Consider the following 16,832-nt stretch of genomic DNA (forward strand, 5'->3'; position numbering starts at 1 on the left):
GAAGTATTTTTCATTCTGATTCTGAAATTAAAATACACCCCAGACATGATTTTTCTTATGTCAGTGACAATACAACCAGACATTAAATAAAGATTATGTAATATTTGTATTCATTTTATTTAAAAACATGACATAATGGAGCTATTTCATATATTCATCATTTATATTGTGTAAGAGCAATTGGCACTCTGAGTTTGCAAAGAGGAATGTTTCAGTAATATCTCAAGTTCAGAAGTTCATCTAATGAGAACATCAGGCCTGCTTTGGTTTTTTTTACAAAAATTCAAGGGATGTTTTCAAAAGATTGTTTTTATCTTTATCAGCACTTTTACATTGAAATCAACATTTCTCCTCAAACAGATGTTCTTAGTGAGATGTGAGAACTCTGACATCTCTGACACATTAAAACTATAAACCAAACCAATTTCAGAACTGAAACAGAAATCAAAACCTCTCGTTAAGCTTCTTAAAAAGAGAGAGAAAAAAGTTTGAGTCAGTGGATGTTCTCGAACCTCCTCCGTAGAAAATCATACAGTGAAAAATTATTTCCAACAGTGACAAAACTGGTAACTCTCTTGTCAATGAGTACTTTTAAAAGAAAAAAAACAACAACCCAGATCTCAGTCCTAAAAAACTCTCACAGAATCTCTACATTGAATCTCAGCACTTTCCCTTTTTGTAGATGTAAATATCCACATTTGATAAAGATGCTCCCTTTGGGTCTTTGTGCTTGTAAATCGTTTGAGTAAATCTTGAGGTCCTAATTGACAGTCAACACACCATTAAGTATAGTTTTCAGCCCTGATGGCATCAAAACAATAGCATTTAGCAGGATACAAAGGTCCCAACAAAAACTGATGGCATTGCCCAAATTCTGAGAAATACAGACAAGAGTTCAATAACTACCATAATTATTATTGCTCTCAGTCACGTCAGAGAGCAGAATACGTGTATTATTTTCCCTTTCACCGTTTCCTCCTCTTTGAACAATCATTGAATAGTGGAGAACAGACTGAGAAGGCCCTGTGCTCGCTGATAAGGTCATAACACACGGAAAAGGGAATTTCAAGTTTGCAAACTGAATGTAGATCAGTCATTGGCCTTGCATAGAAGTTGTCCTCTCCACAATATGCAGCATTATTATTACAGACTATGTGACGTTAATCCTCCAAATTGTAACAAATAAAGCTCTCATCACTGAGCCTGAAGTTGCTCTGGGCATTTACACCAACTCTCATACTTAATTGTAGTCTGTAGTGTATTAGGTTTGAGAAAGTGAATATGTGTTTGTGCTAAAAATACAACGCTCCTCAGCAGACTTCTCTTCTCATTTATCCTCCCGGTACAGGAGGAGTTTCAAAGCTGTCAAGTGATCACAAAGGCACACCATGTGAAGTAAGGCTTTCAGTACAAAGCACAAATAAAAAAGTCTAATCCTTATATCAGTGACAGAGCTGTTCTGTTCAGTTATACGACACATGTTCAGTGATCAACATAGGCTCATGATTGAACTCCCCCCCCATTTCTGCTGTAATCAAAACATACAATACATTGCCACCCCTTGTATAAAGCCATCCTGAAATACAGTCTTTCTTAAAAGTCAAATCCACGTTTCAAAGGCCACGATAAGTTTCCAATTACAGTGTAAAATAACTTACTGTAATGCAGAATCTATCACCTGAGGTATCAAAGCTGCTGCTCCGCCTCTTCACTACATTATAAAACAATACTGTTTGTGTATCATGAAAGGTGTTTTAGTGTAATCTCTTTTTTTCAGTGGACAAATTATACAAAAGGCACACAACCTAACTATTTTACTGTTTTGCCTGTCAGCATCAGTGTGACAGTACTGATCAGAAGTCGGACAAAAAGTGCTCTGTGCTAACCAATTGTGTTTTTTGTTTTTAAATAAAGGTTTGTGTTTCTTTAAGAAGTCTGAGTTCTGTCTGACCAAAATAATTGTAAAAACGCTCACGTGAAGCTCACACCTGGTAACACACGTCTGGGGGCGATCCAATCAAAAATGACAACTTGAAGTGGCATCAGAATGTGTCTCCACATTAATCTGGAGTCACCACTTGGATCTCAATGCACCACTCTGCATGTAAATAACGCTGAGCAAAAGAAAAGCAACAGCAAACATTGTGCTATAATTGTCTTCAATATCAATAAAACACAAGTTCATTATATAGCGACTGTGCAAACACACGACACACTTTGAGAATACACTCAACTTAAGAATATTAACGGAGTGAATCCATTTGTCTCACAAGCCAGTAGAGAATATACAGTATATAAATATATAATTATGTATTACTTTTCATAAAAATGTCTTTTAGTCACGACTTCTGTTACTTTTAATTCACTGATTAGCTTTTTTCCACCCATTTTATAGCATCTTTGAATTCTGCTCATTATTTTCGGCTGATTTATTTTAAGGATTTTATTTGTATATTTATTTCATTATTAAATATTTATTTATAGCCCTACCTCTGGTTTTGCCTCATTTGCAGACTTTTGAGGTTAGATTTCCTCAGCTCATTTTTTCCCCACATTCTTAATGTTTAAAGTGTATATTATGAGGCTTGTGAATGTGAAATTAAGAAAAAAAAAAAAGTTAAGCACAATTATCTGTCACTCATAAATCAAACTTTCTTTGTCTGACATTTACTCTGATAATTATCGATATCAGCTGATTTGAAAATTGTGTATCATGATAAGGTTTTAGCCATAAATGCACTAACATCACTTGTGTTTGTCAGTCCGACACATCACTGGTGGGGCTATTATCATATTGAGTAAGTGGGCAAGTGAGAGACAAATCAACCAAAAACTCAGACAAGGGGAATATTTCTATGTTATTATAAACAGAATTTGACCATGAATATAAGGACTTTTCTCACACAATGTATGGGCCAGTCTATTTGACTGATGCCACAAGAGAACAAGTCCAAGGTGTTAACAACCACATGAGAGGTGTAATGGGTGAAACATCATCAATAAGTCCAACAGTAGCTCCTTGGTAAAAGACAGTCTTGTGGTTCTGTGTTTCAATGGTTCACTTATTTACTCATTTGTTTGTATTGGTGTTGAGGTAGTTAGTAACAGCACAGGTTTCTTATGGTCAGTCCTCTTCTCCAAGAAGATCTCCATCCAAATCCCCACAACGCCCAACCATCTGCTCTTGTTTCATCATCTTTCCTCCTTCAGAAACGCTCAGATCATCAAATGCATAAAATAGATGATTTGAAATAATCCTCACACACTGTGGCTTGTGATTTGGTGAGGATAAACCTTTATCCTGGATAAGTTGTTAACAGCGTTTATCCTTTTCAACTTTCATTTCCATGTTCAAGGTTAGTGATTATCCATCTTCTTCAACCCGTCTTTGTCTGTGAGGTCCAGTACAGCCTGGCTCTGATCACCGTTCCTTTCTCCCTTCTGGTCAGATTCTCCGCACAAAGCAACCAAACTCTGAGCCTCCTGCGACTGTGGGTTGCTGGGCTCCACATCGGGATAAATGACAAGAAAACAGGCGGTAAGGAAGCCCAGGAAGGAGCCCCCAGAGGCCACTATAGGAATGACTCGCACACTGCCAACTGCCTCCACCACAGCTCCCAGGGCTGATGCAACCAAAATCTGGCTTACATACACCTGGAAATGGGAGAAAATACTGTGAGAATCCATAATTACGTGAAATACAAAGACACTATTATCACACACTACAACAACAAGGACAGTCAGCATCAAAAGAGAATACTCACCTGGCAGGTTAAGATAGCACAGTCAATACCAAAACCTCTTCGAGTGTTTGCTGGACTGTGGTGAATGTACTGAGGATAAGAAAAAAAGAGGAGAGATTTGAACTTAATCTACAAATGATGGTCTCTTCAGGTCATTGGTTTTAGGTTTTCAGTAAGATAAAAGCATAAATTGACTGCTTTTAGAATGCTCTGGTGCTCGGGGCAAACATTCTGTTTTTATGGGAAAACAAACAAGGACAGTGATTTTTGTAACAACAGTGATATGAGAAAATGTCACAGGAGATGAGACGGAACAAGTGGGACATTATCACATCAATGACGACTGGAATGTGCTAACACTTGGATGATCTTCTTATAAATCATGAAAAGACTGTGTGTAATCAGGAAGAACAAACCTCCTTGATTTCATGGTACTGCCCAAGTAATGCATAGGGACAGTAGGAGATACTCATGGAGATGATGCCCATGCCACTGATCATTACCATGGCAACATAAACATTAGGGAAGATTGCCATACTTGCAGTTCCTAAAATAAAGGAGAGTAAAAGGTGTCATTAATTTTAACTTTAAATGTCACTTCATCTACATATCAATTGAGACTATAATCCCAAATCTACTGTAATAAATTTCACTGCTGGTAAGTGATCATGTCTTGTGCATTAACTGACCTACTGAAAACCCCAGAGTCCCCATGATGTAGATGACCTTAATGCTCAGATCGAAATTATCCAGGTACTTCTGCAGGATAGCTGGGTTCAGAGAAGAACCAGTTACTGAAGGCAGGTTTGGTAAGTTAAATTGTGTCAATCAATAGTTCTTTAAACAGTGTTTTACCAGAACAGAGAGCAGCAGTCGCAGCATAGACCACCAGTCCCCAGCAGCCCATCTGTACTCCTTTTTGGTAATTGTGTAGCTCCGTGGAATTGGCTGGTGCCTAAAGAAAGACAATACGATTGCAGCAGTGGTACCGTGCGTATGACAGAAAGACTGAATACTGATTATATGTGGCATATAGCATGCTGCTGTGTTTATGTTGCTGTGTTGTGTACCTTGGGGTCTCCCTCAAAAATGACTTGCCCCATAAAATCAGTGTAAAACACAGCTTCGGCTATAATGGAGAACCATGTGAAGAGGTGACACACACACAATCTCCACAGCTGCCTTGGCATCTACAAAGGACAAAATACAGGAAATCAAGACTATCTAGTAGAAGAAACAGAAGTTACACAACACAAATCTGCACCAGCAAACAAAAACAAAACAAAACATGATTTTCAAATGTTCTTCACCTTCAACATGGACAACCACAGCAGTCGAACTGTTGTACCCCTGTCTGGTCCTTCATCACTGCTTGAGCCCTCAGATGAAAGACTGCTAGCTGACAGATGGAGCTCTCGTTTGTCTGAGTGTTGCTGTAAGTCACTCAGATCATTCAGACTGCGGGAGGTAGTGATTGGCTGAGGGCTTGAAGGGATTGTCCGTCTCAGTCGATTGCGCTGTGATCCTACACGGCCATAGTATGAGAATGTAAAGGAAGGCTGGAGAAAGGGGGAAAAAAAACAATACATCAGCTTACTTCACATTTGCAAAATGAACCATGGTGGTCAGCAAATAAGAATGACGAGAATAGAAAGCAAGGTTCACACAACAAGTTTTAGGTTTCAAAATGTGTCTTCTTTTAAGGATTAAATTGAAGGATTTCAATCACCATTACCAACCCTGAAAAAGTCATTCAAAAATTAAAATTAAAAATTGCAGTTGTACTTGTCTGTAGAAACTGTGCCGGTGTTGCCGTGATGACCCTGTCGCACTCAAGGGGCGGTTTCCTGGCTTTGAGGAACCATGGCCTTTGGTTGGGCTGCTGTGGTCGGCGGACACGTGAGGGCCGACACCATTGGTAGACTTGATCTGCTGCGACAGGAGAGAGGCATAGAGACCACATGAGGCTACAGTGCATAGCTGGAATACAGGAATACTGGAATACAGTCTATGTCGGAGCTTTCATACATTGCATTTTGTAAAACAAAGGAAAAATAATCACATATCAAATAATTTATTGATATTATCAGGCTATTAATTGCTTGAAATTCTCAAAATAATGTTACACCAAAACAAATGTCTGTAGCTTATATCACCTGTCTCTGGTGTGAGTCCACTGAGCAAGGACGGTTCACTGGATGCTTAAGTACAGGACAAACTGGGTATGTTGGCTCTGAGACCACATCAGTAAGGGTAGGGGTTTTACCAGCAGAGGGTGAGGGCCCAATACAGTGGCCTGAAGGCTTAAAAGCATCTTCTAACTCTCCTTGTGTCTCTGGTAGAAAGGGATGCACCTCTGGCAAGAAATGTTGTGCATCTGGGTCAAGGTCAGGATCCAAGTCGATGGTGGCATCTGGCATGGCTAAGACTGAATCACTTTTACTTCTCACTCGGTCCACAGTAAGGAAATCCATTTCCATTTGCTCTGGATCTGCCTCGTTGTGGTCCTGGGTTGGGCCTTGAGCAGAAGCATCCTCCTCTACAATCACATCAAGCACAGGTGGCATTTGGCCAACGGGCCTTAAAGACAACTGGCTGATAGACTCCCCACTTCCTGTGGCTTTAAGCTGGTTGGATGGCGTAAATGGTTGCTCAGGTATACTGAACATGTGTAGTGTGACAGAGACAATCAAGAGGATGGCCGCAAACAGGAAAAGAACCTGCTCCTGTGATTTAAATGCTTGGCCCAGAGGTGTGCCAGTCCAGTCAAGTCCACCCAGCATGTAGCCCACTGCTCCTCCCAGTCCTGGTGTAATAACATGAAACAGATAACATGAAAATCAACACAAATATGAACAAATATGAGTCAACATGCCTCATATCTGAATGAATATGTGTGTATGTTTGTGTGTGTGTGGGCGTCAATGTGTTACCAGCAGAGAAGGCATGAATATTCAGGGCTATATCTTGCTCCTCAGTGTCAGCAACATCAAGAAGGTAAGCTCTGATTGGTCCTTCAGCAGCGTCAGCACAGAAGTCCAGCACTACTACACCTAATACGGTAAAAATAATGCCAATTGTCTGGTTGTTGGGGGTATCACCGATGGAGAGGCCTGAAGGAACACAATAAAAATGACGCAGATGAGGTTAAAGAGTAATTGGGTAAGCAGTGATTTTTAAAAGCCTCTACTCTTACCTATTAATGATCCATTTAAAAACAGTGTCACCCCCAGCAGTGTACCCACACACAAGGCCAGAACGAATGGTCGTCTTCTGCCCCAACGCAGAGTACATCGGTCACTGGCAGAGCCAATCAATGGTGTGAAGACGAGACCAAGAATTGGACTGAGGAACCAGGTTAAACTGTAATACTGCTCAGGAAGACCTAGAAACAAAATTATATTGAAAGACGTTAGCGGACACTTGCACTGTGACTTGATGTATCAGTTGTTTATAAATTGAAAAAGTCAGGTGCAAATGTGTTGAAAGTTGAAATGCTTCAATCTGAAAGGACAATTCCTTTTATTTAGACACAAAAACATACTGTTGCATCTTGTAATATTTCCCCTTTGTGTTTAATTTACATCTGAGGCCAGAAGTATGGTCTCACACCATTTTTCCTTATAAACCCTATGACTTAGCTGGTGTTATTGATATTTTGTTATGGCTTAGATAATAATTCATACATTTGCCATGCAGGATGTTACCAGACGCTGAAGGACCACAGTTACGTTTAAATTGTCACTACAAGTCTGCTTTGAGATGTCAAGTCAGCATTATCTGCCAATCTGAGATTACCTCCAGTTGACTGAGTCATAAAAGCAAACTCAGATTTATCATGCACTGAATTCAGGAAACACTCACACATTTATACCCAGCCAGTTAAACAGGTGGTAAAACTTGTAGGCAAGTTGTGTAAGTAAGTGAGAAAATACATTTAAGTAACTGCCATAGCTGTCAATACAGTAATATAATGAATTTAGTTTCAACTTGCTGAAACTGGTTCACACAGAAACAACTCATTTGCCCATTATGCCTTGTTCTTATCCTGTTTTCCTTCCCTGTGCCTCTCCTCTACAATGAAGCAGTTTCATGAGTGGGTCCCATGGGTGGGTTTGTTTCATGAAAACACCAACACACATCAAGAAACGCAGCAGCAAAAAAAGGCAGTAAAGAATAGGACTTGTTTTGCATTTGTTTAAACAAGACCTCCAGTGGGCAGCTATCACACACTTAGTAATGGTAAGATCTGTGTTGCAACAAGCTAAACACACATCCTGCTCAAGTTCGGTGTTGCAAAGGTTAAGTGCTTTGTAGCGGCTGAATGTCATGTCTGCTCACTGTTCTGAATGGACAGTCACTTCCATCGGTAGATTTTGCTGTATGCGAACTAAAGTGCAACCATTATCATAAATATTGTGGCCAAAGTTATGCTTATTTTTGTACTCATTTATGGACAAACAAGTTAACTTGGGTCTGATTGCTCTGCTCACGTTTCATGTTTCTCATTCTCCTTTTGCTAATTATCAAGCAAAGGATCCACAAGTCTTCTTACCATCGTTGAAAGACACAGGCATATTCATTTAAAGTTCTGTCTGTCCAAGTCTGTTACATTTTTCCACCAGGTTTGCCTAAATGACAATCTAGTCACATATTACGCTTCACTAAATTCCTCTAGAACTCGACAGAGAAGCGGCATGGAAGTTCAGCAGAGGCCTTACTAAAGTGACAAACAACATTTGAACCCAGGCATTAGTTCCAAACAAGGCCAGCTGCACCTGAAGTACCACATTTTCAACTGCTCCAGCTTGTGGAATTCAGCATGACCAAACGTCTCTATGGTCTGCATGTTCTAAGAGTGCAGAATGAAGCTTTAAACAAAATCTGGGCATTTGGATTTGAATAAGTTGGAGGTCCAAATTTTTGCTATAGCAGTTGCTTTGGAAAACAAAATATTTGGGTTTGTGTATCTTCTATTCTTGCTTTGACATGCTCCCAGATGCCCCAACATGCTTGAAACTGTCAGTTTCCTGAGCTACAATCCCCAACCGGGTCCAAAGTGTTCCCTCTTAAAAATGTTGCACGATGCCCGTTGGCTCCAAGTCTCAGGGGAGCTGATATGATGCCAATTGCTTTGAAGGCTATAAAGCACAGGACTTACTGACTGACGAGTGAGTGGTGCAAACTAACATGGGTGTAATCAATGATAAGTGCAACTGAACCACTAACATTGGTTGTTATTTATGATATGATTTCTGTGGCAATATTGTATTGTCCATTAGCATTGCTGACATATTGTCCACAGTCTGAAAGAGATTCCAGTACTTTATGTTCAAGCTTGAAGTGCTCTAGGAAATTCACCAAAGTGCAGGTTGACATTGTTATTTGGCAAAGCATTTTTACTGAGTGTGTTTACGGTGTTGACCGTAGCCAAGTGAAGGTCATAAAACACAGTGTTAATGTTTCAACTGTTCAAACTAGACCTACTTCATTTAGGTTTTACATGTTAATGTTTTCAAAGGAGATGTTGTCACAAAACAATGAATAGACAAAGCAAGGAAACAAATGTCAAACTTACAATCTGTAAGTTTGACATTTATTTTCTTGCTGTTCCACTTATCTGTGATTGAGCCACCTGTGTGTACCTATCCTTATAGATCCATCTTTAATGAGGAATGTAATATGTTATATTAATACTAGCAGACTGCTTTAGATTAATAATATAATGCTCCAATTGAGTCAACCATTCATCACCCACAATACATGGAGTCATGTACAACATTTTTCAAACCTCTCACTGAGGGTCTCGACTTGACTGCTGGACTCACAGGGCAAGAACCCATTTCACATACAGACACATCATAAAGAATAAATCCATCACAACTTCAATCACATCTATTGCACAGACAGTAGTGGTTCAGGGCTGTCTGTGCAAGTAAAACTGGGCATGTTCAAAAACACCCTGCAGTTGTTGGTTTTAATGGATAATCTTTCTTACAATAATGTGAACAGGAAGGAAAACAGTGAAACTGAAATGTGCTGTGTAGGACGTTCTTGCCATACCTAGAGGCTTTTGTTCCATTTTTGCTATGGTGGCAAACCTGACATCGAACTTCAAAGCCCGGTTGACTGCCAGGCACACAGGTTAGGTTACATGACACAGTGGTGCAACCACAGAGATCAACATATCCGGCCTGGCAATGGCAGTCAAGTTCCCCATCATTGTTATTTGTTGTAACCATTACCTAACTACTGTTGAGGCTGGAAATTATACTGGTAGACATATTATAGATAACTATAGCACACTTTATTACATATCAAACCCATCTATTAAATAAAGAAAGTGCCCAACCAATAACAAGGGGAGCACTGCGACAAAGACTGTTTATTTGACAGGGTAAACAAAATAAGCTACAGCTTTCATAGATTATATGGCTACACTAATCAAAATATTATCACAATGCTGTGTAACAGACCGATATACAGTAGGTTTAAAGTTCAGAGAACACAACACAAGTTGCTCTAATAAAGGTTCTGTTAATGTCTGCATCCCATACACTATTGTCACAAACTGTGCTCGTAAACGTTTAATAAAGTGGAAATCAGAGTGCTTTCAGTGTTGCTGAACTTTCAACTGTAAATACGGAATCTACAACAAAACAAAAACTCTGGCTGAGCGACAGAAAAGCAAGAGTGTGACTGTGTAGGGTCTCCTCACCGATCCGCAGCAGCAATGGCGTCACCAGGGCAGTTTCCATGGCGTAGCAGAACTCACGTCCAAACATCACTGCTCCGTGCATTACCCAACGATGCAAGGGGATCTGCTGCACATCTCTGCCCTCCTCCATCTGCTTTTCATTCTCAAGCTCTTCTGCTTCTTCCACAGGTTTTCTCATCTCTGGGAGGTCAGAGCCTTCCCTATCCTCTGCTTCTCCTTCCATTACAGTCTAGTTTAACTTGGATGGAACTATTTATGCTGCTGGATATATCTATGTGTATCACTTATTTGCACATTTATCCTACTGTAAGTAATTATAATGTTGATTCCAAGATTTCCATCTTTATTTAACAAGAGCCAATGACATCCACAAAGATAAAACAGTGCAGGTCAGTGCATTCTGGATTTAAAGCCAGATAATATGTGATTTTCACTATAATAATAATAAGATTAATGCGTCCAAAAATGTATATGGTAAAAATACATTCCCTCCATTATATCTTGAGACTATTAATGCTGATATCTGACCAGTGTGCACGACTCAGTGGCTCAGATGCACAGCAGTGGTGTTTCTCACTGTGGCTTGTACAAACCAAAATTCAGGAAGAAGAGAGACAGACATTCTGTGTGGCTCCAGAGGTATGCAGAGGGGAGGAGCTGGGAAGAGATGTAAGGTGATATTTGTATTATAATTTCAGCAGCTCTGTTGTGATTCTTTTTGGTTCATAGTACAAGTATTGTATGATACAATTCATGTTGTTTAAACACTACAACACAATACAATTTACATAATTTACAGAACAAATGTTGACATCATTCTGACTGAATACAGGTAATTACAAAAAACTGTGTTAACAGAAGAAACTTTTACTTTAAATGGCTTTTATCTGAAGTGCCTGTGAATGGCTTTTATCTGAGGTGACAGGAGGTTGTGTGCTCTGTTCTGGCTCTAGCTTCATCTGAAATGAGAGTAACGCAAGTAAATAAATGTTTTGGTCTCTGTAAAACAGCAGCATACTGGCCAGTTCAAGTGTAATGTCATCAGTCCGGACACATTTTTAAAGATTTTACTACTTAATAAGCTCAGCTATGGAATAGGTCTGCTACTGTGTTTGCCGTTGCCACGACGTGTCAAGAGGTCTTGTACTTCGGGATAAACACAAGACCAATAAGGTACATTTTTGTAAGTATGTGGTCATTGGCCAAATCCTCAAAGGTTCCCACGTGTAAAAATATCTCAGTGTAGTTCCCCTGATGGGAAACTAAACATTTTTTTGATTGAGGAAAATGCTGCCCTTCTGGGAAGTACTGTACATTGGCAAAATGCCAATATGAAACTTATTCTATAGCACAGAGCTAACATTTTTCACAACTATTTATTGAGGAAATTGACTCATGATATGATTCACGTGACAAGATAAAGGAACAACTGATCAAGCAGTTTTGCTACACCTGAATTATCTCATGAAGCTCTTTATATAAGCATTTTCCTGATTCTAGTAGAGTTACATCATCCATCACCAGGGATGGGACAAGATACAATACTATTACACATCTTAGTGTGCAATGTGTAATTTCTGGAAACAGTGGTTCATCTGTTTCCACTGCATCTTTTACATTTCTTGCCATTTTAAAGTGAATTATGATCTTGATCGGGGTAATTGCAAATGCAACAGCTTCCTATGATAATAACTTTGACCTACAAAACTGCTACTTTATACCTGCATCATATCAAACACAAGCTCATTATGCAACCGGCCCTGTTGCAACACAATGGCAGGGCTGTAAGGGCTTGTTGCACAAGTGCAAAACAGTTAAAACATGAATCACAAGACCACGGAGATGGACACAAACGCAGCATGCTACGGGGATGTGTTGACAGTTTTGATAAATGGGTGAAGTCTCTCGTTTTAATTTTGTGGTGAAAGTTGAGCGTCATCACCACATATAGTGTAAGAGACGTGATGTCAGTCAATGTTCTGAGATTTGAGGTGTGTGCGTAGATTTGAACATCTCTAAACTCTAAACTGTCTCTCACTATAACACACACTCGCTCTCTCTGACACACACACACGCACACACACAATCTCTCTCTGACACACACTCACTCACACAAGAATGTTTGGGGGCGCTGGACCAGTCAGGACACGCTGTAGTGAGAGTTCTGAGCTTCAGCCCCGACAATGAATTACGGGATGTTATCACTGGATATTGTAGTGAATACGGTACGACTGCGCACATGGCGACTGATAAGTTTGTTTACGACCGGTTCAATCAAACCGCCTGACTCTGACTCTGCACGTCAAAACTTAACACTCACTCACTGACTGAGGTTTGACTCGCGGCTAACAGTTTCTTGGCGAAGTGTGCTGGCTAACGTACTTTACAGTTTACGTTCAAAATGGAGAGACAGAAAAGGTGCAACGTACCTGAGAGGTTGTGCGTATTGGGGTGAAGTGGTGCCACTTCCGCATTTTGTATAGTTTCGTCAACGCCGAGGCAAAAAAAATTGTAACTCAATTTGAGTTAGCACCCGGGCTAACCTTTGCGGGCTAACTGAGTGACCATCTGGTTTACTACTCCCATCAGGCTCATTGGTTTCCACAGTAACAAAGCGGGGCGTGGTCAAAACCAACGTGTGTGACATGTGCAAGCTACTCACCTAAAGTGGGCGGAGAATTACAGTAATAATAGTGTGTATGAATCAATAAAACTCGCTGCTGCTACTAGTCCTACGAAAGGTAGTGATTGTAAAAATCCATTATTTTTTTAATTCTGTGATAAAACAAATTATTATTTTACATTTTGATCAATATCAGACAAAGAAAGTCACTAAATCGATGCATACTAAGCACATAACAGCAGCACAGAACATGTTATCCAACTTCGTTTTAATGAAACCAGAGAAAGCACTGAAAGCTCCATCAAGGCTGCTCCGTTTTCTACAGTGTCAATTCACTCCCTTATCTTGCATGATGAACATGCATATAAAAATAATCAAAATGTCTATCTATCTGTGTCCACCAACACATCTAATCATTTATTTATATAGCTCACAAACACACACATGTGGCGTTCTTAGAGATAACAATATGATTCAGAGCATCGAACCCTGCTCTCAAACATTTACAGTTCAGCACAGTTTAACAGACTGATCACATTTTCACTGTTCTCTGTCAGTAATGAGCTCTGAAAAAGGGAGTGCAATGTTGCCCTCTGCTGCACAAATGTTGTCATCCCAAATGTTTTCTGACAGTGGTATGTGGCACTGGTCATTGTATGGTTAATAATACGATCATAATATGGTCTGTATTATGTTGAATTTTGAACAAGAGAAGTTTCTTTGACACTAGGTTTGATGATGAGTTGCAGACTCAAGGTGTCTATTGTCAGTGTTGTAATCTCTTCAAGAAGCAGCTTTGCTGCAGCAGTTCTTATGCCACCTTTTATGTTTAGGTTGGTCCTTAATATGAAATTGCTGTGGACACATGTCATAAATCCGAGTTTTGCCATTTCACGCTCACTATCACTGGCCAGTACGTGCAGAGTCAGACACATAACAGCCACGTGTCCCCAGGTGAGTGTCTATAAATCTCTATTTTTTAGTTTGTGAAAGGGGATTTACATCGTGTGGTTCTTCCCCAGTGTGTCCCTGTAATGGAGTGGGAAACTTGGTCATCATGATCACATTATTAGTGATGGCATTAGCCGTCGCTCCAGAGGCCTTGGAGCTGTGCTGCATGCTGACGATGTCACCGCTAGTATGTTCAGGGTCTGCACGATGGAAAAGATGCCTCATAGTGGCCTAGTTGGGGAAAAAATGGCAGTAAATCATCCAGTGAATCAATACATAAATTAATGAAAAAGTGCATGATGGGTGGCTGCAGGCAAGTATGGGTGGATTCAACTCTTCCATCAGGCGGTAAAGAAAAGTAAATGGAATGAAAGAAGATGAGAGTAAGGAAAAGACCCTCACCTGGAAGTTATTTGTAACAAAGCAGTAGACGACAGGATCCATACAGCTATTCAAACTGCTGAGAGTGACGGTTAAGTGGTACACAATAGCGTGATGAGGCATCTCTGGGTGGAAGTACACCACCACCTACACACAGTAACACACAGACACTACATTTAACAAACAAACTGAGGACTTACACGTTCATATTGGCTGAAATTGAGCATGCTGCCCATTAATATGTTTGTATAAGTTTATAATTGCTATAAAAAAAAATTGTTTGGTTATAGTAGAAGACTTTTAAATGCACTTTAGGAAAGGGCCCTGCTTTCTTTAGGCCGCCACGTTTGCGCTGCCATGTCACAGCTTGTGTCTCACATTTTGAAATGGAAGATTACAAAAAAGAACATCCTTACACAAATCTGACTATAGTTATTTGACACGCTTAGGAAAGAGAGGGGTCCTCAGTGTTTATACAGTCCACCATCATCAGATGAAATCTTTTATAAAGCACCTAAAAGGGATGCTTAAGTAAAAGTACAAGTATCTTACCAGAAAATGACTCTTGTCACTTTTTATAATATTACTTAAAGTATAAGTAAAAGTATATGACATTTATTGTACTTAAGTATCAAAAGTAATTTTCTGACATAAAATGTATTTAAGTTTTAGAAGTAAAAGTATTACAAAAGTGGTGAGTGAAATGATAGAGCCATGGTAGCTCAGAGGTAGAGTTGTCTTTCAATTGGAAGGTTTTGGGTTAAATTCCTGGCTCTGATGGTCTATATGAGAGGAAATGTAGTGGAGTAAAAGTAAAAGTTGCTAGAAATATAAATAACAAGGCAAAGTACAACTATGTGAATTTTGTACTTCAGTGCAGTAATGAAGTATTTGTACTTTACATTACAACACTGTTCAAATGTCACTAACTCTTACACACTGGACCCTTAAAAACATGAGGATTTTGCACTAGACTCACCTGTCTGATGTGGAAGGGTGTGAAACACACAGTGAAGATGATCAGCACTGTGGTCAGCAGCTGGACAGCCCTTCTTCTCCTTTCCCTAAGGAAACAAGGTGATTTTATTTGCACAGCACATTTCACGCAGCGAGGCGATTCCAAAGTGTTTTATAGAAAACTGTTCAAATAGAGCAGGAGGAGTTTAAATTATTATAGGACATTGCATTTTAAAAGTTTCAACCAGTATTAAAACTGTTTAAAAGCAGAAAAGATGAAGCCATAAAAGGACATTGCATTACTCTACAAAAACATTTTGAGACCTGATTCAAAAGACTCCAAGCAGACCTCTGGTTTTCTGGAAGTCTGCTCCCAAGCATGAGGAGCATTAAATTAAAAGGCTGCTTCTTCATGCTTTGTGTTGACTGATGTCGGTCAAAACCAAAGGGTTTGATGGAAAGCATATGCCATTATTTTATCTTTGCCAGTGTAACGGTTTTTCACCTGCTCTGCTGCATCAGACTGCGGTCAGCCAAGGCCCACATGACCCTCAAGGTAAAGAACACAATGACGATGAGTGGCAGGAAAAACTCGGTGATGGTCAGGAAGAGAAGCTTTGACACGCAGCAGCCCGTGTGCTGGAAAGCAGTGGAGAGGAAGGAATAGGTGACCACAATGGCAAACAGCCAGACCGAGACACACACACATTTGGCCACACTGGAGTTTCTCCAGCGACGGGAAGCTTCAACCTGCAAGGACGTCACGTGAGAGAACTGAGTCAGATGAGTTACAAAGAGACACTTAAAAGCATCACAGAGCAGGAACACAGACCCACCTGCACAATAGCAAGGTAGCGGTCGACACAGATGCAGGTCAGAAACCAAATGCTGCAGTACATGTTGACAAAGTAGCTGAAAATGTGCAGGTAGAAGCAGGTGAGACAAGCTCCTCCACTGTAGTAGAGCAGGATGCGAGTCGGCAGCGACAGATTCACCAAGAGGTCCGTCACTGCCAGGTTGATGGTGTAGATGACTGAGGTGGTCTTCTGCTTGGTGTGGAAACAGAAAACATAAAGTGCGACGGTGTTGAGCACCATGCCCACCTGGAAAAGTGAGGGAGATATGAAATGGGTGAAGATGACTAGTTGTTTCGGTACAACGTTGTATAAAAAGTGTCGACACTCAACACCAAAATAAAGATCCTACCAGGAATATGAGAGAGTTTATGACCATCAGTGTAATCCAGAGGCCGTAAAAGTCGTTATAGAGTCCTTCATCCAAATGAGCCAGTCTCTGAAAATATGCTTCCCTTCCACTTCTATTAGTGGAACTGGATATTACAGGCAGGATGGGGAATGAAGTATTGATATAAACCAGGGACCCAGTGTTGTTGGAGTCCATCGTCACGGTGATATGGACGCACATAGGTGATAATGGGAAGGATAACGATGATGATGAT

General features: G+C 40.1%; 2 protein-coding genes across 3 annotated transcripts; both read right to left on the reverse strand.

Annotated features, from left to right (window-relative positions):
* Nucleotides 1–293: 293 nt before the first annotated feature.
* Nucleotides 294–13,045, reverse strand: slc45a4b (solute carrier family 45 member 4b). 2 transcript variants are annotated; one of them, XM_044033099.1, is made up of 13 exons: nt 12,891–13,045; nt 10,462–11,118; nt 6,940–7,128; nt 6,677–6,856; nt 5,900–6,549; nt 5,529–5,672; nt 5,054–5,302; nt 4,814–4,933; nt 4,599–4,698; nt 4,433–4,513; nt 4,160–4,290; nt 3,765–3,833; nt 294–3,654 (listed from the first exon to the last, which is right to left on the reverse strand). In XM_044033099.1, exons 2-13 carry the CDS (start codon nt 10,682–10,684, stop codon nt 3,358–3,360), a joined length of 2,433 nt encoding a protein of 810 aa, XP_043889034.1. In that variant the 5' UTR covers nt 10,685–11,118; nt 12,891–13,045; the 3' UTR covers nt 294–3,357. The 2 variants fall into 2 exon arrangements, with proteins under 2 accessions (XP_043889034.1, XP_043889033.1); XM_044033098.1 differs by having other exon boundaries at nt 5,529–5,675.
* Nucleotides 13,046–13,605: 560 nt separating this feature from the next.
* On the reverse strand, nt 13,606–16,832 carry gpr20 (G protein-coupled receptor 20). Its single transcript, XM_044034831.1, has 6 exons — nt 16,580–16,832; nt 16,210–16,476; nt 15,879–16,123; nt 15,396–15,480; nt 14,438–14,563; nt 13,606–14,266 (listed from the first exon to the last, which is right to left on the reverse strand). Exons 1-6 carry the CDS (start codon nt 16,796–16,798, stop codon nt 14,057–14,059), a joined length of 1,152 nt encoding a protein of 383 aa, XP_043890766.1. The 5' UTR covers nt 16,799–16,832; the 3' UTR covers nt 13,606–14,056.

Source organism: Solea senegalensis, linkage group LG9, assembly GCF_019176455.1.
Source record: "Solea senegalensis isolate Sse05_10M linkage group LG9, IFAPA_SoseM_1, whole genome shotgun sequence".
Lineage (NCBI taxonomy): Eukaryota > Metazoa > Chordata > Actinopteri > Pleuronectiformes > Soleidae > Solea > Solea senegalensis.